Consider the following 22,559-nt stretch of genomic DNA (forward strand, 5'->3'; position numbering starts at 1 on the left):
GAAGCTGCTGGTCTGTGACCACACAGTGGAGAAACCTCAGTGACCCGCCTGCCCAGGACCAGCCAGGCCTTGTTTCTCAGAGGAGCCCACCAGGGCAGCCAAGTTCCCAGGGCTAGCCCTGTTTGGTCCCAAGTGCAGATAGTGAGAGGTGGGGCAGGGGGCTCCACCCGGGGAGTCTGTCTGGTTCTCCAGATTCAGATGGTGAGTTGGGAGAGTTCCGAGGTCGAGCTTTGGGCTGGAGAGGAGCAGCTATCCCTGCGTGGGTCAGGTAGTGGAAACGGCTCCAAGGGCCTTTCAGCCCCTTTGCTATATACATGTGGCGGGTGGTGACCATCCGCTGAGCTGTGGCTCCTCGGGCACCTTTTACTTGTACCTTGTCCCACCAGACGGAACGGGACGTGAGTGTGCGGCAGCGGGCGGTGGATCTGCTCTATGCCATGTGCGACCGAAGCAATGCGCAGCAGATTGTGGCAGAGATGCTGAGCTACCTGGAGACTGCCGACTATTCCATCCGCGAGGAGATTGTGAGTCCCCTGGTGCCTGGGGCCGGGGAGCAGGTCCCTCTGGGGTTCACTGTTGTGTTCAGCAAACTTGTATTGAAAATCTGCTAAACCCTAGATGAAAGACTAACTTTTGTCGAGGAAACATTCACACAGCAAACATGAACCCTTTAGAAGTGTACAGTTCAGCAGGATTCAATTTACTCACCATGTTGGGCCCCCACTTCTCTCTCTAGTTGCAAAACTTGTTCATCACCCCAGAGCACCCCATACCCACCAAGGATTGACTCGTCATCCTGCCCCCCTGCCCCATGCCAGTGCCTGGCAGCCAGCAGGCAGCTTTCTGTCACTATGGATTTGTCTATCCTAGATATTTCATGAAGAGGAACCACACTGTATGTGGTCTTTTTTTTTTTTTTAAAAACTCTTTTGTAGTATAGTATAACGTATGTACAAAGCAAATAAAGAAGAATGCAATGGTTTTCAAAGCACTCTACAACAAGTGGTTACAGGACAGATCCCAGAGTCTGTCATGGGCTACCATACGATCCTCTCAGATTTTTCCTTCTAGCTGCTCCAGAATATAGGGGGCTAGAAGGCTTAAATGTTTTTTTATCATCACAGTCAACTTTTTTACCTTTTTTTTTTGGGGGGGGGGGATGGTGTGCATGGTCTAGGAATCGAACCCAGGTCTCCCGCATGAAAGGCAGGCATTCTAACCACTAAACTAACTACCTGTGCGTCCTATCTTCTTTTTTTTGTGAAAAAAATAACATATATACGAAAAAGTAATAAATTTCAAAGCACAGCACCACAATTAGTTGTAGAACGTATTTCAGAGTTTGACATGGTTACAATTCCACAATTGTAGGTTTTTACTTCTAGCTGCTGTAAGATACTGGAGACTAAAAGAAGTATCAATTTAATGATTCAGCACTCATATTCATTTGTTAAATCATATTTTCTCAGTGTAACTCCAAATCATTACCTCTGATCTTCCCATCCCTCTCTTTAGGGGTGTCTGGGCTATGGCCATTCTAAGTTTTTCGTGTTGGAAGGGTCTGTCACTAATATGGGGTAGGGAGGTAGAACTGTCTAATGTTCTCAAGAGGCTGAGCCCTCTAGGTTCTAGGACTTGTCTGGACCAGGGACCCGTCTGGAGGTTGTAAGTTTCTGGAAAGTTACTCTAGTGCCTGGAACCCTTGTGGAATCTTACTGTTGCCCTAGGTGCTCTTTAGGATTGGCTGGAATGGTCCTGGTTGGGGATTGGCAGGTTATGGCAGATAGCAAGGTCTACCTGAAGCTGTGGCATTTTGTATCTGGCTTCTTTCATAGCACACATTGTTTTCAGGGTTCTTCCTCATTGTTCACACATCAGCCCTTCACTCCTCCTTACACCGAGTAAAGTCTGTCTATCGGGTGGGCTGGCCACTTCGTTCATCCATTTCCCTAAGGGTGGGTGCTGGGCTCTTTCCACATCTGGCCACTGTGAATCGTGCTGAGATGAACACTGGTGTATGGGTCTGAGTCCCGCTTTCAGTTCCTCTGGGCACATGCCTTAGAGTGGAAGTACTAGGTCAAGTGGCAGTTCTGTGTTTAATGCCTCTAGGAGCTGCCAAACTCATTTCCACAGTGGCCTCACCGTTTACATCCCAGAGTCAGTGGGCTCCTATGTTTCCACGTCCTCGCCAGCACCTTCCAATTTTCAGTGTCCAGTGTAGCTGTGAAGTTTGCAGCTCGTGTCCTGAAGTCTGCAGCAGGCTTCCCTCAGTCCCGATGCCCATGGTGGTACTCTCTCTCATCCTGCATGGGTTTGGAATGCCCGAATTGCTATGCCTTTGCCTGGCCTATTTTCCATTTATCTTTAGAATCCTAATCTCCAGGATTTTACTACAGGGTCATCTTAATTTCAAATATTGTCATTTCACAAAGTGGGTGCATGGCATGTTGTTAAAGTTTTACCTGCTCATTGTGTGAGAGACTGAACTTAATAAAAAGTTCTCAGAGCAAGAAATTCTCGATACTATACAGCAGCAGAGAAGAGGGCCTGAGCCCTGTGGAGTTCACTCGGGCCGGGTGCTGGGCTCTCAGGGTCCGTGGGGGGGTAGGCAGGGTGTTCTGGGGGGGCCTGTAGGGGGGCAGGTAGGATGCTCTGTGGGGGGTGGGCAGGCAGGGTGCTCTGGGGGGGCCTGTGGGGGAGCAGGCAGGGTGCTCTGGGAGGGGACCTGTGAGGTCAGGCACGTTGCTCTGGGGTGGGGGTGGGGAAGCAGGCAGAGTGCTGCTGACCCTGTCGTGGTTGGTGTGAATGTGAGCATGGGTGTGTGGGGTGCATGTGCCCAGGCGGTGCAGCGTGCCAGGTGCCAGGTGAGGGTGGTTCCTCAGCAGAGGGACACGGAGGTCAGGGGCTGGCTGTGGTGGAGGGCCTGGGGGGCGTGGGGTCGTGCTGGGTGTGGGGACCCAGGCACAGCGGTGACTGTAGCCTCACCTGCTCTCCTCATTCTGGGCGTGTGCACGGAGGCGAGGCAGGGCAGCTGAGTCGTGTCTGACGGTAAGGTCGTGAATGTCGGTCAGCTCCGTGTGTGTTCCTGTTTCCTCTTAAATGCGCAGGGAGGTACAATAGCTATGCCTTTGTGTCTGGCTTATTTCATTCAGTTTACGTCCTCAGTTTTCATCCACGTTGTCAACTTCTTCAGGACCTCATGCCTTCTTACTGCTGCATAGATATATATGGCACATTTTGTTTATCCATTCCTCTTTTCGTTGTTAGTTGGCTTGTTGCCATCTTTTGGCAACTGTAAACAGTACCACTGTGTGCTTCGTTGTGCGAGTCTGTTCGTGTGATCACTCTCAGATCCTCTGCTTGTATGTGGGGCAGTGGAATTGCCCATCCTGGGCAACTTGATAATTATTTTTCTGAGGAACTGCCAAACTGTCTTTCAACAGTGGCTGTAAAATTACGCATTCCTATCATTAGTGAATAAGTGTTCAGATTACTCCACATCCTCTCCAAAATTTGTAGTTTTCCATTTGTTTAATGGCAGCCAATCTTAACCATATGAAGTGATATCTCATTATGGCTTCAATTTGCATTTCCCTAATTGTTAGTGAAGATGAACATGTGCTTTATAGTCATTTGTATTTCCTCTTCAATAAAATGTCTGTTTATATCTTTTGCCCCAGAAAAAAAAAAAGCTCAGGGAGGGTCCTCGGTCCTTGGCCCTGGCTGGGAGCTCGGGCACTGGCTTGAAGGTCCTGATGGGGGTAGGGCGGGCAAGGTGTGTTGAGGTGACACTGCTTGGTAGCGTGATCAGAACAGACTGGGGGTGCAGAGGGAAGGTGGTCCAGGCCCACAACAGGGCTTGGGGTGGGGGGTAGTCGGGGCCCCAGGAGGCTGTGGCTAGAGGGAAAGGGACTGGGGGGGGGGGCTCCCGCCAGGTCTGGTTGCTTGTGTGAAAGACGGAGCCTGTGGGAGGGACCGTCTGGCCACTGTCAGCCCTTGTTCTGGCAGCTCCTGCGGTACAGGGAGGGTGGAAGTGCAGGGAGAGGGCTGCTTCGGGGAGACGAGGGGTTTGCTTTTGAGTTGCCAGAGGGATGGGCACCATAAAACCGGCTGCACCATGTACTGTGGGAGGACGGGGGTGAGGTATCCCAGAAGGTGGAGGGTCTGGAGGAGCCCAGGGAGAGGGAGAGCAGGACCCCCAGGGGAGCCAGCCAGAAGGGGAGGAGGCTGCAGGGCCGAGGGAAGCTCCAGCCTGCCTCTCGTGCTCCTGCTGTAGCTTTGCCTGGCCTTGCTATTGCTCTCCTGGGCTCTTCTGTTCTGGCCCTGGCCCTGCCGGCTCTCCTCCCTTCACCAGCAAATCGAGAACTTGCGGAAGCGCCATGCACGCTTCTGAGTTTGCCATAAACCTTGAGGGCCTTCTCAGCGCCGCTGGGATTCTGGTCTGGGGTTGGCGAGGTGCTGGCTGGCGCTGCGACGCGACTGCAGCCCGTGTCTGCACAGGTGCTGAAGGTGGCCATCCTGGCTGAGAAGTACGCCGTGGACTACACCTGGTATGTGGACACCATCCTCAACCTGATCCGCGTCGCCGGCGACTACGTCAGCGAAGAGGTGTGGTATCGGGTCATCCAGATCGTCATCAACAGGGACGACGTGCAGGGCTACGCTGCCAAGACCGTGTTCGAGGTGAGGCCTGGGCTGTGCCTCTGCCTGGTGGCAGGGAGAGCAGGGCCTTGGCGCCAGGCCCGCGGGGTCCTCCTCTGCTCCCTCGCAGCCGTTTGTCAGGGTCCCAGGTCTTTTGCCCCCGGCCCACCCACTCGTGGATTGGTCCAGCCAGATCCCACTTTCTCTAGCACTGAAACGCGAGTGTGCCGGGGTGCACTGCCCTCCACTGAGGGCTGCTGGTCCCTGGGGAGGGGTCAGGATCCCCCCCCCCCAAGGACAGCTGAGCTTGGGTCTGCCTTTGGGGGTGTCCCCTTGCATATGCCTCCCAGGGTGTCTGGGAAGTAAAATTGGGGCCTTTTTGAAGTATCGGGGGGAGGAGCTTGGCACTCACATGGGCAAATACGCTTTAGAAGAAAGGGGTCTGAGCTTTCTCTGCTTGTGGCTCATCTCAGTTTCTCCCAGCTCCCTGACAGCCCCTAAGGTTGTCAGCTCCTGCGTGAGTCTGGCTCAGTGTTTCTGTGACTTTACAGGCTCTTCAAGCTCCAGCCTGCCATGAAAATCTGGTCAAAGTAGGCGGCTACATCTTAGGAGAGTTTGGAAACTTGATAGCTGGGGACCCAAGATCCAGGTAAGGAAGCCTTCTGGAAGCCCGGGGCCGGTTTGGCGTCCTACTCCTGCTCTCAGCTGGAGGCCGGGGCAGAGACAGGCAGGCCCTTCACAGCTTGTCAGAACTGCTGGGAGTAGGAATGGAGGGTGGCTAGACCACTTCCACTGTGGAGTCACATCTTTTATTTTCCTTCAAGCAGTAGGAGCAAAAAGGGGTCCTAGAGGAGAACATAGATGTTCAAAGTCAGGATGTGCAGTCAGGTCTGGGCTTTGGAAAGGCCCTTTCTGTGAGAGTCTGGTGGATGTGGCATTGGCCTCTGGGGCAGCCACATCACCCGCCCCTGCTGCCTGGGCTGTTGCTTCAGGCTCACTGGCCATGCAGCAGGGTGGGTTCGAGGCGAATGGGCAGCCTCCCTGCTCACTGCCTGCTCTGCGTCCACTGCCCAGCCCTTTGGTCCAGTTCGACCTGCTGCACTCCAAGTTCCACCTGTGCAGCGTGCCCACCCGTGCTCTCCTGCTGTCCACCTACATCAAGTTCGTGAACCTCTTCCCTGAGGTGAAGACCACCATCCAGGACGTGCTGCGCTGTGACAGCCAGCTGAAGAACGCTGACGTGGAGCTGCAGCAGAGGGCTGTAGAGTACCTGCGGCTCAGCACCATCGCCAGCACCGACATCCTGGTAGGCACGCTGGCCACTCGACAGAGAATGCTGCCCACGTCTGCCCGTACTGGGAAGGGAGGCACTGGCTGGGGGCTGGGGGCTGGGGCCAACCCGGTTGCCTTCCCAACAGGCTACAGTGCTGGAGGAGATGCCCCCGTTCCCAGAGCGCGAGTCCTCCATCCTGGCCAAACTCAAGAAGAAGAAGGGCCCAAGCACTGTGACCGACCTGGAAGGTACCAGGCGAGAGAGAGGTGCTGACATCAACGGGGGCACTGAGCCCACTCCCATCAGCGCCAGTGCCACGGTGGGTGCAGCCTGGGGCCTAGGCCCTGTTCCCCAGTCGCCTTTGGGGTTCAGAGCCGGCTGGAGCATGTGCCCACGCAGTGGGGGTATTGCCACGCTCTGCCTCAAGGCAGCCAGGACCTGCAGTGTGCGTGGGGTTCTCCAGGAAGCACCGTCAGGCCTTTCCCAGAATCCCAAGGCTCTGTCTCCTGTACTCCGTCCTTCAGGTGTCAGCTCCCAGCAGCTCACCTTTGCTTTGGGAATGGTGTGCCTTATGAAGGAGGCCCGTCCACATGCTCTGCTGGTCTAGAGCAGACCTGCCTAGGCCTGTTTTAGGGTTTCCTGATGTGAACTGCATCTTAGCGTGTCTTCCTTTGGTGTGTGGAATGGTGAGAACGCTCACCTGTAATGAAGACATGTCCCTTGTTATTTGTGGAGTGGCAGATGTCACTTTGGAGGGTGAGTCTATCTTCTCTCCCCACCAGAGCATGAGCTCCACGAGAGCCGGGCTTTAGTGTCCTGTCATTGTCCAGGGACTCTCAGCCCTGCGGGCTGCCCCCAAGGCTCCCTTGTCTCTCCTGCTGCTGTCTGTCTTTCTGGCTAGACAGGAAGCCTTCAGGATGGTCTGTGCTCCAGCTGTCAGTCTGCTGATGGGAGTCCGTGCCACTTTCCCAGCCACAGGGCCTCGCTTTGCCAGGACCAGCTCTTGAGTGGGTTGTGGGTGGGTGTGGGTCCTGGTGCTCCCTGATGGGCTGCCCACCCGGCCAGCTTCAGCTTGCCTGTGCCCTACTGGCCGTGGTGCTGCTCCTTAGAACAAGGGCACCAGCCCAGAGGAGTGCCTGACTCACATCACGTGCCCCTCCTTGCACATCCAGGCACAGGCCTCTTCCCCGGGGAGCCTTCCAGAGGAGCTGCTCTCCGGCCCACGGTGGCGTGGGCCTGCCTATGGACCTGCACTGCTGCACTGCAGCTTGACTGTGGTGGGGTGGTAGCTTTGAAAGGAGCGAGCATGCTTGTTTTGTCCTGGTGGCTGCCTATCCTTCGTGCCTGCACAGTGCTCTCAGCGCTGTCAGTCTGCTTGGCGGACACAGGTCTCTGTGCCTTCGAACATGTCCCCCAAGCAGGTTGGCTCCTTGGAAGTGACCCTCAGGTCAGCGACTCGGTCACTCTCTCTTCCTCTGAGCTTAAAGGGATCAGGAAGGCCTTTGTTGCTCCAGAGAAGCCGGTTTTGATGATAGGTTGGATTAGTGCCTTGAGGTAGGTTTCTGGGTGCTGGTGAAGGTTTGCTGGTAAGCTGGCTCTTGGGGACACCTGTCGGGGTGCTGGTCTGCACAGGCAGGCCATCCCCCTCCTGTGGGGCCATTCCCATGAGGTACACATGGCAGCACCTCCCTGGAGAGAGCAAAATGTGTTCCGGGCTGCTGTGCAGGAGGACACCACCATGAGATTGCGAGGAGAAGTGTGTGCAGGGCTCCCTCATGGCTGGATTTTCAGTAAGGTAGCAATGAAGCCTCTGTAGGAAAGCTGACCTGCTGCTTCAGCCCAGGAGGGAACCTCAGGTGTGTGCTCCTCCTCTCTCCAAAGGCTCTGACTTTAGAAGAAATAAGCTTACCTTAGCACAGCAAATATCTCTTAGTGGCTAGTTGGAGAAAAAACCTTTGGTCTGATTCTTCAGTTCTTGCTTGGTTCTTCTTCTCCAGGTCGACCCTTGAGAAGGAGTACACTCATGGCCAGGCCACATGGCTGACTCGGCTTGCACGGTTCTACCTGGGTCGCCTCTGATAGGGCCATGCCTGCTTTTGGGGCATCAGTCACTTAGCAGGAATCAAGGGGTCTGATCCACCCCAAAGAGGTGCGAGGTCTCAGTGGAACTTGAATGAGATTGGATATCTGGACCAGGGCACTTACTTAGCCTAGAGCGGGGCTGACCTTCTTTGGGAAGGCTGACTCAGTAACTTTTCTAACTTCAGGTCGTAGGCTTTCTTCCAGAATGTAAGGGCCCTGGCAAGTGCATACTTATAAGGAGCAAATGGCGTCCCCTTTCTAAGTTGTAAACTTCCAGTGTCACATATCCTAACCTTGCTGTTGTGTGAGGTTCTAGTTTGTCCTCAGTAGTCAAGTGACTGAGGGACAGTGCCCCACAAACGATCCCCCTCTTAAGGCAGGCAGACAGTGGGGCATTGAGGGTGGAGTGGGTGGTTGAGTCAGGAGATGCGGGACAGAAACTGGGGGAGCTTCCAGCTGGAAAGTCTCCTCCTGAATAGCTTCCTGTCCAGCCTGAAGAGTGCATTCCCCTTGGAGAGGGGGCCAGCCTTGATTTTACCTATTTTTGCTTCTGGGATGCACGTTAAACTTAATTGGACAGAAGGCCTTTCCTACTTTATGTGTGTAGAAACATTACTGATTTTTGCCCATTAATTTTATATCCCTCTACCTTGCTGAAGTTATTAGCTCAAGTAAGTTTTTTGTAGATTTCTCAGGATTTTCCAAGTATAGTATCATGACATCTGTAAATAATGAAAGTTTTACTTTTTCCTTTCCAATTTGGATGCCTTTTATTTCTTTTTCCTGCCTGCTTGCTCTAGTTAGAACTTCTAGCACAATGCTGAATAATAGTGGTGACAGAGGGCATCCTTGTCTCATTCCCGATCTTAGGAGGAAAGCTTTCAGCATCTCATCATTGAGTACGATGCTGGCTATGGGTTTTTCGTTTATGCCCTTTATCATGTTGGGAAGTTCTACCTTTGATTCCTACCTTTTGAATGTTTTTATCTGAAAGGTTGTTGAATTTTGTCCAATGCTTTTTCAGCATCAGTTGAGACGATCATATGATTTTTCCCTTTCAGTTTGTTAATATGCTGTGTTACACAGATTGATTTTCTTGTGTTGCACCATCTTTGCATTCCTGGTATAAACCCTATTTGGTCTTGGTGTATAATTCTTTTAATGTGTTGTTGGATTCAATTTGCTAGTATTTTATTGAGAATTTTTACATCTGTGTTCATTAGGGAGATTGGTCTGTAGTTTTCCTTTCTTGTAGCATCTTTACCTGGTTTTGGTGTTAAAGTCATATTAGCTTCATGGAATGAGTTAGTTAGGTATTCTCTAGGATTGTCAGGAATGGTTTTGGTTAGGGTTTGGCAAGTTATAATAGGTAGCCATGTCTGACAGAAGCTTGTGTAAGAGTGGCCCCAGTGTAGCCTCTCGACTCTGTTTTAACTCCCTCAGCCACTGAACCCTTATTTGTTGCACTTTCTTCCCCCTTCACTCTGTATCTTTTAATTGGTAGGTTTAGTCCATTAACATTCAAAGTTATTATTGTCAAGGCATTTCTTAAATCCACTGTCTTACCCTTTGGATTTTATTTGTCAGATCTGTATGTTCTTTTCCCTCTCTCTGTTTTTATCCTTTAAGTTACCCTTACTGGTGCTCTTCAGTGCTGTGCCCTTCTCCAGACCTCCCTCTTCTGCCTTTTTTTTTTTTCAGCCAGCAGAGCTCCCTTTAGTATGTCTTTAAGGGCCAGTTTCTTATTGACATATTTTCTCAGCCTTTTTTTGTCTGTGATTTTAATCTCTCTCCCTGAGTTTTTTTTTTTGTTTTGTTTTGTTTTTTTTTTGACATGTGCAGGCTCCAGGAATTGAACCTGGGTCTCTGGCATGGCAGGCGAGAATTCTGCCCCTGACCCACCATTACACTGCCCTCTCCCTCAGTTTTGACGTACAATTTGGCTGGGTACAGAATTCTTGGCTGAAAGTCTTTTTCTTTAAGGATCTTGAATATACCATACCGCTGCCTTCTTTTTTTAAAATTTTTTTAAAAAATATAACAACAAACAAACACAAACATTCTTAACATATGATCATTCCATTCTGCATATATAATCAGTAATTCACAGTATCATCACATAGTTGCATTTTCATCATCACAATCATTTCTTAGAACATTTGCATCAATTCAGAAAAAGAAATAAAAAGACAACAGAAAAAAATTCATACATGCCATACCCCTTACCCTTCCCTTTCATTGATCACTAGCATTTCTATCTAAATTTAGCATATGTTCCCCCTATTATTTATTTTTATGCCATATGCTTTACTTGTGTGTTGATAAGGTAGATAAAAGGAGCCTCAGACACAAGGTTTTCACAATCACACAGTCACATTGTGAAAGCTATATCATTATACAATTATCTTCAAGAAACATGGCTACTGGAGCACAGCTCTACATTTTCAGGCAGTTCCCTTCAGCCCCTCCATTATACTTTAACTGAAAAGGTGATATCTACTTAATGTGTAAGAATAACCTCCAGGATAACCTCTCAACTCTGTTTGGAATCTCTCAGCCATTGACACTTTATTTTGTCTCATTTCTCTCTTCCCCCTTTCAGTTGAGAAGATTTTCTCAATCCCTTGATGCTGAGTCTCAGCTCATTCTGGGATTTCTGTCCCATGTTGCTGGGAAGGTCCACACCCCTGGGAGTCATGTCCCACGTAGACGGGGAGGGTGGTGAGTTTGCTTGTTTTGTTGGCTGGAGAGAGAGACCACATCTGAGCAACAGAAGAGGTTCTCTGGGGGTGACTCTTAGGCCTAATTTTAAGTAGGCGTGACCTATCCTTTGTGGGGTTAAGTTTCATATGAACAAACCCCAAGACTGGGGGCTCAGCCTGTTGTGTTGGCTGTCTGCACTGCTATCACTGCCTTCTTGCCTCCGCAGTCCCAGTTGAGTAGTTCAAATTCAGTCTCATGTGGTTATCCTTGTATATAGTAGATTGTTTTTCTCGTGCCACTTTCAGGATTTTCTGCTCCTCTTCAACATTTGACAGACTGATTAGTGTGTGTCTTGGGGAGGCCTATTTGGATTTATTCTGTTTAGAGTTCGTTGGGCTTCTTTGATTGCCTATTTATGACCTTTATAAGGGTTGGGAAGTTTTCCCCAATTATATCCTCAACTACTGTTCCTTGCCCTTTCCTCTTCTGTTTTCCTTCTGGAACACTGATGATTCTTATATTTCTGTGCTTTGTTTTGTCCATCATTTCCCTGAGATCCAATTCAGATTTTTCCATCTCTTTTGCTGTTTGCTATTTTGTGTGTTTGAAATGAGTTGTCCTGTCTTCTTCTTCTCCTTCTTCAGATCTGCTGTTGATTTCCTTCAGTTGTCTAAAGCCTTGTATTTGTGGGACGGGTGCGGTGCAGGATGCAGGGTGTGGGGAGGGTACAACAGTGCAGTGGTGGGTGGCGGTGCAGGTGTATGCATGAGTCGGGGCCTCTGCTGGTGCTTGTGAGCATTGGGTGCAGGTCATGGGGGCTGTGGGGGTGGGGTGCAGCTTAGGGAGGCCTTGGAGCACAGAAGCAGGGTGCAGCGTGGGGGATACAGAGGTAGGACATGGCAGGAGGCGGATGGGGTCCTGAGTGGGTGCACGGGGGCTGGTATGTGGGCAGGATGTAGGTGGGTGCATGGAGTGTATGGGTCATGGGTGTCAGAGTGTGGGGTACAGGGCACAGAAGTCGGGGCACAGGGAAATTGGAACACGGGTGTGTCCTTGCACAGGGGAAGGTGTTCAGGGGGGCCGCAGTGCGGATGTGTGTGTAGGGGTGGGGCACAGGTCACAGAGGTTGTGGGGTGTGTGTCGGGTTGGTTGTGATGGGTGGGTGGGGCCTGGGCACGAGACTGCAGGTGCAGAGGTGGGGTGGGTAGGGGTTCTCACTTGTGCAGTGTGGAAGCTGTGTGGCACAGGTGTTTCTGAGAGCACCTGCCAGGTGTGGGAAAAGGGCACTTGTGCTGTGGAGTGGGGCAAGGTTTGCACACATGTGGGGCATGGGGTGAGTGGGTGCAGGGGTCAAACGGTTCATGCATGGATATATGGATGCAGGCCAGGGAGGATGTGGCTGTGTGAGTACGTGGGTCTGGGAGGCAGGGCCCTGGTGTGCACGTGTGCAGAGCTTAGGGGCAGTGGAGTAGAGTTGTACCTGCGTGGGCTGGGGGCAGGTGTGACCTGGATGCACAGGTCATTGCCTACCCAGAGCTGAGGGAGCGTGGCGTGAAGGTGATGGAGGTGCTTAGAGCATCATGGGGGGTGCGGGTAACAGTGTTCATGTGCCTGGGGTATGGGGGGAGTTGCAGAGTGTGGGTGACCTGCACGAGGGTAGCACGTTCATGGAATGGGGCTTGGTTTCCTTCCTGGACCCCGTCTCCCTGTCCATGTACACCCAAGGGCTCTGGGCTTCAGTCTGAAAATGGGTGGCTAGGCTGTTCACACTAGCTGTCCTGTCTTCAGTTCTCTGCATCTCAGTTCCTCCACTCTTCCAACCAGGGCCTCCCCATGAGGTGTAGAAGACTCTCCCAGGTCACTTACATCCTGGAATTGCTTTCCCAGTGTTTTTTCTGTTCCTTCTCTAGCTGTTCTTTCAAGCACGGGTGAACTTGACCTATCTTGTTCTACCATCTTCCCGAAGTGTGGCCTTTGCTAATTTAAAAAGCGTTTGAAAACCAGGGGAATACTTGCTCCGCTATTCAGGAGTCGGTGGTAAAAGTCTTTCCACTGGCTGGCAGAGGAGAGGGGTCACCCACCAGGCGCAGGTGCCCTGGACCCTGCCCTCCACCTTCCAGACCCAGTACCTGCTGAGCACGTCCTCAGCAGAGCTGCCCCAGGACCCAGGCTGGGCAGGGGCCCACCTTTGCCTGTAGTTCCGTCCAGACGTCTGCCATGCTTGAGAAATGTCTCAAATTCCATCTCTGCCAGCTCCTCCTGGATAACTGATTTGGCACCAGCCTCCAACCCTGGCCCTTGAGTGACCAGTGTCGGCTCCAGCTGCCAGCCCCCTGCATGCTCTCCTCGTAAGGAGTTGTTGAGCTGCACTTGCAGAGCAGAACCGGCCCCTATGCTTGGGCCCTTCCAGCACTCGGGCTTGCTGATGCCCAGCAAGGGACCGGCTTTGCCCGCTAAGCTTGCCTGAGCACATGGCCATTCCCAGGCCCTAGCGGCCCTTGGAGGCTCCTCTCAGCCCTCCTTGGCCCATACCTGCCTGACGTGGTCCATGTGTTGTGAAGCTTCATTGGTTTCAAAATAAAAGCCATGCATGAAGTTCTGTAATTCAGCGTTAGGCTTGTAGCCTCAGGCAGGGGAGTAGTGAGCAGCTGTTTTTGGCGAAGTGTCTCGTGTATGAGTGCCCTGGCCTGGGTGCACAGGTCGGGCAGGAGGCAGGAGGCTACCAGCACACGGGGCCTGGGCACCCCACTTGCCGGGGGTCCTCACGCCCAGTGTAAGTAAAATGGAACAGAACATAGTTCGTGGTCATATACAACAGCTTTGGGTCTAGTCTGCGCTCCTTGACAGGGTCTCTCCCTTGTGAAGGCCCAGTGGGATGCGCCAATGCCCCCAGGTGAGGCTGCTCTTCAGAGCAGGCCACGCCCCTGGCTCTGCCTGTGGACTCCAGCCACATCCCTCTCCTGTCCAGTGGGCCTCAGCCTCCCTGCCCTGGGGATGCGGCTCCCTGTTGGCATCCAGAGCTGACCTGTGGGTCTCACCGTGGAGATCCTCTTGTGTCTTTCATCCAGGGCCAGAAGATCCAGGTTATTTGTTTAGAGAACAAATTTGTTTAATGCTACTAAAACCTACTTAATGGTGATTAAACTAAGAATGTGCCCTGTTGGGTGGCATGCTTGCTTGCTTCATCTTTTTAGACATGCTCTCCTTTTGGATGATGGACAGTAATACCAATGTGCTTATTTCTTAAACTATACATTTTTTTCTTAACTCAGGGCAAAACATTTTTCAGAACTGTATTTTCCACTCACGTGGGTCACGTTTCTAGGTGTGACTGGTCTCTTAAGCTCATTCTCTCCCGACTTGATTCCAGGTGTGACTGTGAAGAAGTGGGCCGGGAGGCCTGGGAGCCCCTCACCCAAGAGACATGGCTGATGCCCTCCTTCCTTCTTTTCCAGTCCACACCGTCGCCATCGGCCGACCTCCTGGGTCTCGGGGCTGCGCCCCCTGCCCCCGCAGGCCCCCCACCCCCCGCCGGCGGTGGGCTGCTCGTGGATGTGTTCTCCGACTCAGTGTCCACTGTCGCTCCTCTTGCTCCCGGCTCTGAAGACAACTTTGCCAGGTAGTCGGGGTCGCTTTGTCTTGGAGAGCCAAGGGCCCCTCCCTTTGCCCTGCGCTCACGTGGCCTCTGAGACCCGGGCACTCCCTGCCCACTCCCACTGAGGGAAGGGGTTTGACTTTTTCAAGAAGGGAAAGTGGTGTCAGCAGCCAGCTGGGTGTGCATTGGTCGTGTCTCGTGTTCTCTGGTGGTGTTCAGTCATGTTGTTTCAGATGTTTGTTTCTAGAATGTCCAGCACTCTTTGTAGCTGGATTTCTTTTTCTTGTCACTCCTTTTCCTCTCTAGTCAAGCTATTTTCAACTCTGACCAAATATGCTTTCTAGGTGTGCACCTTTTTTCTTTGAAGGAGGTATTCTTCCTTCATTCAGCTGCTGATGTGTCCCCTGAAGCCCACCTTACCGCACATGTCTGCCCCTTTCCGAGACCGCCCTTGTCGCCATTCTTCCTGTCGGGTCCCATGTGCACTGGCCCACCTGGCTCTTTTTCTCTCGGCCACCCACTTGTGAAACACAAGCGTCGGACTCCTCCCACCTGTACGTTTTCCTCTTTCCTTTGTTGTGCTGGTTCTGAGCCCTTTTTCTACTTGCCAGCCATGTGCCAGGACACCACCACACATGGGCCCATCCTCAGGGCCTCTGCACACCTTTGAGTTGCACAGTCTCCTGTCTCAGGTGGAGATGGTAAATGCCTCAAGGAATGATCATTTAGGCCTAATTTCTAAGACTAAAGTAGAATTCTTGTAGCCTTAATTTTTTTAAAATTTCTTTGTGTTCATATCACACTCTAATTCTTACTTCCTTTTCCCTAAGAGAAAATGCCATAGGAAAGGCAGGTTTGGAGGTGTAGGTTGCCTCTCCAGCTTTTAGAACTGCTGAGTTTGGAATTTGAAAGAGATGCAGTGAATCCAAGTGCAAGTTCTTTCCGTGTGGAAGCAGGTCTGATCCGGGGAAAAAGCACTGGACTCAGGATTGGCGTCTGGGTCTGAGCCATGGTTCAGTCAGCTGTGGGCACCAGTGCCCTCTGTCCCCTGCAGGCCTCCAAGGTCCCTGGTCATGCTGGACTCAGTAGGGCATTTCTAATGTGTCCTAGTGACTTTGGGATACAGCTAGAAGGGGCGACCCTCCCATGTCCTATTGGAGATGCAGCCCAGCTTTGATGGGATGAGGGCAGTGGAAAGAAGAGATGGAGATGAAGGTCAGTTTACCCAGATAAGGCCAACCCTACTCCTTTCTCTCCCAGGTGTGGTGTGCCCCACCTTTTTTCCATGGGACCAGTTTGGAAGCCATATGTGGCCCTTACCCTTTCCTTATGTTGGTCCCGGGTACCTCGGCTGTCTGACAGACGTGCGCAGTTTGCCATCTGAGCTCAGATCCACGTGGTGGCTCTGGGCAAGCCCTGCCTGCTGCCTTGATGCCATTGGCACTCTTGGAAGGTCCGAGCTCGCCATGGGCCTGCTGCGGTGCTTGCATCACTCTGTAAATTCCTCAGTCGTTTGGATTGAGATGACCCCAAACAGCCAGAGGTGTTGGACATAGGATCCCTTGATGCCCTTCCCATTGCTGATAAATTTCAGGGGAGGCTTGGGTCACAGTATTGGCCTCTTCAGTTGGGGCAGGGATGCATGGTGGCGGTGCCCAGGCAGCGTGGGCCCAGCCCGCCCAGCCTCACTGCACATTGCTCCTTGGAGGGCTGCTCTTCCGGAGCCTTGCTCAGATCCTGATCTGTGATGGCCCTGGGGGCATCTCGCCTCTCCTTTAGATTCCAGGGGGAACATGGCAGGTCGCGCACATTCTAAACCATGTTTTAGAAAATATGGTTTTTGCCTTTCATATGGCATTGTCAATGTACCTAGACAGCTTATCAGGTTTGGAGTCTGGAGGGCTCTGATGAAGTGGAGGGGGCTGTGGTTTTTAGAAGGAGTGTGTTCCCGGGAATACAGCTGCCTTGCTGCTCCTGGTGTGGGCATGGCCCCGTGGCCATGTATGAGAGGGCCCAGCCAGGCTTCTCCCCCCACGTCTAGGCTTCTCTTTCCATGTCCAGCCTTCTGTCCCCCTGCTTCCAGTCTTCTCCCCCCACGTCCAGCCTTCTGTCCCTCCATGTCCAGGCTTCTCCCCCCACGTCCAGACTTCTTTCCCCCTAGACTTCTGTCCCCCCATGTCCAGGCTTCTCCCCCTACGTCCAGGCTTCTGTCCCTCCACGTTCAGGCTTCTTTCCCCCCATCCCAGCTTCTGTCCCCCCACACCCAGGGCATCGCTATAGTAGGACAGGCTGTCTCTCTCTGTACTAACTGTCACTCTTGCGTCTCTGTTGCTGCTTCCTCTGTCTTTCTGTGCTGCTTGAATTAGCCCTGACCTGGCATCAACTGAGCTAGTTTCTGAGGAACCAGCTGAGACTGTGCCCGATGCTGATGAACTTACCTGCACGTAAGCAACACTTCCCTGTCTCAGGGTGGGCAACCTCAGAGGACCCATAAGAGACAGGATAGTGCAGGAGCTGTGGGCCTGGGGTGGACCCAGGCCTGCACACCTGGACGTGGAGGCTTCAAAGTGGGGACTGCTGCCTGGAGCATGTTGCCCAGGCATCTTCTGGGCTCCCTATGCTCCTGGGAAGACCTTGGGCACAGCTCCCTGTGGAGGATCTGGGGCCACACACGCTGGGCCAGACTCCCCACCTCCCAGCCACAGCTTTGCCTTTGTGACCTTGACTAGTGGCATCTCTCCCTCTTCTGAAGATGTGTGTTCCCTCGGGATGTTCATTTAAGAGACTTGTGAGATGAGGTGTGAGGATGGGTACCATGAGAGTTTGGGGTACTACATGAAGGCCAGATACCACGTGAGGATGGCGTGCCACATGTGGAGGGGGTAACGTGAGTGGATGGGGTACCAGGTGAGGATGGTGTGCTATGAGAGGATGGGGTATCATGTGGGGATGGGTATCACGTGGGTGGAGAGGATGGGGTACCAGGTAGAGGTGGGGTACATGAGAGGATGGGGGGTACCAGGTGGGGATGGATTGCCATGAGAGGATGGGGTACCTTGAAAGGTTGGGGTACCAGCTGGGATGAGGTACCAGGTAGAGATGGAGTACCACGAGAGGATGGGGTACTGGGTGGGGCTGGGGTACCACGAGAGGATGGGGTACCGGGTATGGCTGGGGTACCATGTGAGGGTTGGTCCCAGCCTGGAAACGGTGAAGTTCCTCGGGCCTCACTGCTGACCCAAGCCACCGCCCTGTCCCTTTGCATGCTTTTCCTTTCTTGGTCCCAGTCCACACATGACTTTAGTTTATGCCAGAGCAGCTCAGGAGAGCGTGAGCTCCTCTGGGATTAAAAAGTGAACTCTATTTTCCCTTGGCTCTGCGTGGTGGAGGTGTCTCGTGGGCTCCCCTGGGCTCCCTCTGTCATGCACACACTAACCCTGCGTTGGGGTGGGGAGGGTCCTGCACCCTCAGTGGTGTTGCTCAGGGCACAGGGCAGGAGTCTGAAGGCTGCAGAAGCAGCTCTGTGTGGGGCTTCATGCCACGAGTGGCCAGGAGCAGGATGTCGACGGCGCCCCTGGGGCCAGGGGCCCGATGGGGGACCGGGGCCCCAAAGCTATGGCTCCCTGTATGCCTGCCAGGCCCACGCCAGCCAGGGCTGCAGCTCACTGCAAGAGCTTAGGTGTCAGTGGCCTCAGCTGGGCACGTATTGGTTGCACTGCTCACCCTTCTCCAGTGTCCAGCCCGGATGGCCCCTGGCATGCTGAAGGCTTCCTGCCACGCCTTCCTTCTCATCCTCACGGCTCACCCCACCCCGGGCACGTGCGGCCCTTTACACTCACTCCGTCCGTTTCCACTGAAGTGGTTTTAGTGATACTCTCCCTCCCTTCTCCCCTAGGTTTGTTTGTAAAAATAATGGTGTATTGTTTGAAAACCAGCTGCTTCAAATTGGACTTAAGTCTGAATTTCGGCAGAACTTAGGTATGTGTTTTGACTCTCTTTTAGAAATATTGCACACTTAATCTCTGGGATGGCTGCTGACGTGGGGCTCAAGCCCGCTGGTGACCAGCACCCCCACACAAGACCCAGGCAGGAGAGGAGGAGAAAGAAGAGACCAAGCCTCTGCCCTCCACGGGGTTAGAGTGATGTTGCTGGGTCTGACAGAATAATTTTTATAGGAGTTTCTGTGTTGACAGCAAAATCATGGTGTTTTGTTCCTGAATGGATGAAGTTTGGGTGCACCAGGTCCTGGCGGCTCCACTTGGCTTCTGGTTCTGGGTGGGAGGAGGAGCACCCACCTGTGAGTCCTTTCAGAGTGCTCAGGTCACTTGCCATCCTGAACGCGCAGGAGAACACGCTCAGATCTGTGTAAAGATTTTCATGGTGACCGAAATGTGGAAAGCATGGTCATCCTAAATGTCTCATAGCTAGGAGGCCCGAGTGTTGACTGTGGAGGGTGTTTTGTGGGGAATCCCACAGGTGTCTAGGGTGCCCTTTGTCCATCGTGTGCTGCCAGCTGTGGGGGGACCCGGGCCCACCAGCCGGTCTCCCTGAGCCATCCTGCTGGTGTGCAGAAGGGGCAGGCCGTGCCGGGCCGGGGCGGGACACAGGAGAGCTCCTGAGCCGGAATGTAGGGGGTGTCTGCAGGGGAGGGGCTGGACAGCTGTCCTCAAGGTAGAAGTAGAGAGGACAATTAGTTTCACTTTGGCATGCTTCTTTTAAAACCAGGAAAAAAAACTGCTTTTCATTTAACGAGAGTCGGAGATCACACCCGTCTCCTTGAATTCACCTGCAGTCCGAGGACTGGCCCTACTCTTGCTGCAGCATCCAGGTCGAGTGTGAAATCACCTGCTCTCGTTCTGTCTCGGCCCAGGTCGGATGTTCATTTTCTATGGTAACAAGACGTCCACGCAGTTCTTGAATTTCACGCCGGCGCTGATCTGCTCTGATGGCCTGCAGTCAAATATCCTTGTTTCTCTTGCCCCTTGCCCTCAGGGAGACAGGATATGGGGTTTAGAGGGGTCTTCAGGGTTGCCTTAGTAAGAGCCGTCCTTCCGCATTGGGGAGGTACGTTCTAATCTTTGGCTGACAGTTAATTCTGACAATGTCTAGGAAATAGCATGTCTGTTTTCCTGATTTCATTAGTTTGCATCACTTTCTTTTCTGGCTTTTTTTTTTTCTCTTTGATCATTGTCTTTCGGTCATTTCTTGAGCTGGGTGTCCTTTCTGTAGGTCAGGGGAGGGCCCTATGGATACTAACCCTTAATAAACACAAGCAGCGTTGTTAGAGCCTTCCCAGTCAGGAGGGGTGCTTATGCCAATGATGGGGCCCCCCTCTCCAAGAAAGGGGCCACTGACCAGAACCAGGGTGGAAAAGAAAGACTCTGCAGCTCCAAGGGGAAGGAAGGGACGTCTCTCTGTCTCTGCTGGTCATAGAGGGCCGCAAATGAAACAGTCTCTCCACCATGTGGCCAGATAAGGCTCTCACTGAAGGTGAATGTTTTAAACGTAGACCCTTAGGGCAGTATATTGCAAGACAGTCCCATAAAATGCACGCTTGTAACGTCAGCCTTGCACAGTTTCATCCAAGGTGTCTTGTACCTGTAGACATACGACCCCCCTGAAGAGCCTCATGCTGCCCCCCACATCCCCCACTGGCTGCCCAGGCCCAGCCTTGGTGACAGGGATTGTTTCCCTGAGGAGCGTCCTGGAGGGTCCCTTTTTATGCATAAAAGCAAACCTTGGCCAGAACAAGGCAGGTTCTCCTGTGATTCACACCTTGCTTGGAAGCCCTAAGTTAAATGCTCTCCTATGGTCTCTGGGGCTGGCTGCTGCTGCAGTACATTCCGCAGTCACCAGAGCTGAGCCTCATGCAGTGTGGAAACAGACAGGGAGTCACAGTCACCTGACCGTCTCAGAATAGGTGGCCAGTTGAGCAATAGTGTGATGAAAAATGCTGTCCAGTAGGTTTGAGGCCCCTGGCTAGTTTCTCTACCTTTGAGGGGCAGGAAGCAGTGTGGGTAACCTCAGACTTTGCATTTGGAGGTGGTGAAAGGGTGAGGCCGAGTCATGAAGAGACCTATGCTGGCTGGAGTCTTGGTCCCATGGGGAGCTTCAGATTGCACCTGGTGGGAGGTGCCTGCAGCCTCTCTGGAGACCTCAGCTCTGTTCTCACTTGCACTGCTCTGTGAGGTCGGGCAAGGCAGCCACACCATCACTGATGGACTGACGTGAGGTCACTGCCATCTTGGCTGCCCAGGCTCCTTCAGCACCTCCCCAGGGGCTGTTGAAGGTGCTAGGAGGACGGCATGTGCCAGCAGCCACTGGCCTAGGTCAGACCGTGCCCCTTGCAGCTGCTCTATTCCATGAGAGTGGTCGGCTGCACGGGCCTGCTGCTCCGCCGATCTGGACTCCTTGACACACACTCACACCTGCATCTGCAGACCAAGCCCGTGGACCCCACAGTGGACGGGGGTGCACAGGTGCAGCAGGTGGTCAACATCGAGTGCCTGTCTGACTTCACAGATGCACCGGTCCTCAACATTCAGTTCAGGTATGAGACCACCTGGCTGGGCGAGGTCTGGGGGCTCGAAGGCCAGGTCTGTTGTTCGTTGTGAGCATTTGCCACATTTGGGCATGTTGGGGGTCATGGCAAGACTGGAAGTGGGGATGGCAAAGGAGCCCCGTGGACTGCGTGGCCTCGGAGCTGCTCACCTGCCTCATTGGGCTGCCTCCTGCGCAGGGCCTTTCCTCGAGAAGGCTGCCTTCCACTGTGTTGGCTGCTGCTGCTCAGCTTCCCAGGGAGTTTGGGAAACAGGGGAAGGAGGGCAGTGCCGGAGGGCAGTGCCAGAGGACGTCCACGAGCCTGGCCTTCGGGACCCAGTCCCTGGGGACAAGCCCCAGGCCCCCCATGCTTTCTTGGGTCCCCCGTGTCAGCTGCCCAGGGGCACTTGTGCACAGGTGTGCCCAGAGCATGCGTCCCCTTGTGGGTATCGTTTGCCCGTGTGAATTCTGGGCTACTAGGTTCCTTATCGTTGTGGCTTTCAACGGCATAGGAGTGAGTCCTACCAGTGCCCTGTGGGCATTTGCCAGGTTTCTGGAAAAGCACGCTTTCAGACATTTAAAAATAGCAGGAAATTTAACATTGTGTGCTTTGCAGACTTGAGGGAAATACCTGGGCAGTTTTTTTTTTAAACATAACATACAAACATGAACTTTCTTACCCTATGATCATTCCATTCCTTGTATATAAACAATAACTCACAATATCATCACATAGTTGTATATTCATCACCATGATCAACTCTCAGAACATTTGCATCATCCAGAAAAAGAAATAAAAAGAATAAAGAAAAAAATTCATATATACCATACCCCCTCCCCCTTACCAATCACCAGCATTTCAATCTACTAAATTTACCTAAACATTTGTTCCCATTATTTATTTATTTTTAATCTGTATGTTTTACTTGTCTGTCCATAAGGTACATAAAAGGAGCATCAGACTCAAGGTTTTCACAATCATACAGTCACATTGTGAAACTGGAATTACTACTGGAACACAACTCTACATTTTCAGGCAGTTCCCTCCATCCTCTCCATTATATCTTTTTTTTTTTTTTTAACTTTTTTAAAGCTTTTTTTATTGTGAAATATATATGCAAAAAAGTAATGGATTTCAAAGTACATTGTAACAAGTAGTTATAGAACAGATTTCAGAGTTTGGTATTGTTATAGTTCTACAATCTTGGGTTTTTCCTTCTAGCTATACCAAGACACTGGAGACTAAAAAAAATATCAATATAATGATTCAGCAGTCATCCTTGATTTGTTAAATCCTATCTTACCTATCATAACTCCACCTTTTCTTTTGATCTTTCTCCCAATCTTTAGGGGTATTTGGGCTATGCCCATTCTAACTTTTTCATGTTGGAAAGGGGAATCGATAATAAGGGATAAGAGGATGGGACTAGTTGATGTCTTGGAGAGGCTGGCCCCTCAGGATTTTAGAGCTTATCTGGCCTAGGAACCCATCTGGAAGTTGTAGGTTTCTGGAAGGTATTCATAGTACATGCAACTTTTGTAGAATCTGGAAGTTGTAGGTTTCTGGAAGGTATTCATAGTACATGCAACTTTTGTAGAATCTCAGGTAGAGGTGTTCTTTAGGGTTGACAGGAATGATTCTGGTTGGGCTTTGGAAAACCATGATAATCAGCCGTATCTGATTCATATCAGAAACTTGCAAAAGATAGCTCCAGAATAGCCTGT

At 52.1% G+C, this 22,559-nt stretch overlaps 1 protein-coding gene across 7 annotated transcripts in view; it reads left to right on the forward strand.

Moving 5' to 3' along the window:
- The window catches only part of AP2A2 (adaptor related protein complex 2 subunit alpha 2), a 130,171-nt gene that overhangs the window by 100,909 nt on the left and 6,703 nt on the right, over positions 1-22,559 (forward strand). For 4 of the 7 annotated variants that reach the window (XM_077115315.1, XM_077115316.1, XM_077115317.1 and 1 more), the window contains 10 exons: positions 387-524; positions 4,501-4,683; positions 5,193-5,290; positions 5,716-5,947; positions 6,060-6,233; positions 14,155-14,318; positions 16,661-16,738; positions 18,190-18,272; positions 19,165-19,254; positions 20,721-20,844. In XM_077115315.1, the coding sequence (XP_076971430.1) occupies positions 387-524; positions 4,501-4,683; positions 5,193-5,290; positions 5,716-5,947; positions 6,060-6,233; positions 14,155-14,318; positions 16,661-16,738; positions 18,190-18,272; positions 19,165-19,254; positions 20,721-20,844 (1,364 nt within the window). The remainder of the gene's footprint in view (positions 1-386; positions 525-4,500; positions 4,684-5,192; positions 5,291-5,715; positions 5,948-6,059; positions 6,234-14,154; positions 14,319-16,660; positions 16,739-18,189; positions 18,273-19,164; positions 19,255-20,720; positions 20,845-22,559) is intronic. The other 3 variants (XM_077115318.1, XM_077115319.1, XM_077115320.1) reach the window with 1 other exon arrangement.

The sequence above is a fragment of the Tamandua tetradactyla genome, chromosome 9, assembly GCF_023851605.1.
Source record: "Tamandua tetradactyla isolate mTamTet1 chromosome 9, mTamTet1.pri, whole genome shotgun sequence".
NCBI classification, from domain to species: Eukaryota; Metazoa; Chordata; class Mammalia; order Pilosa; family Myrmecophagidae; genus Tamandua; species Tamandua tetradactyla.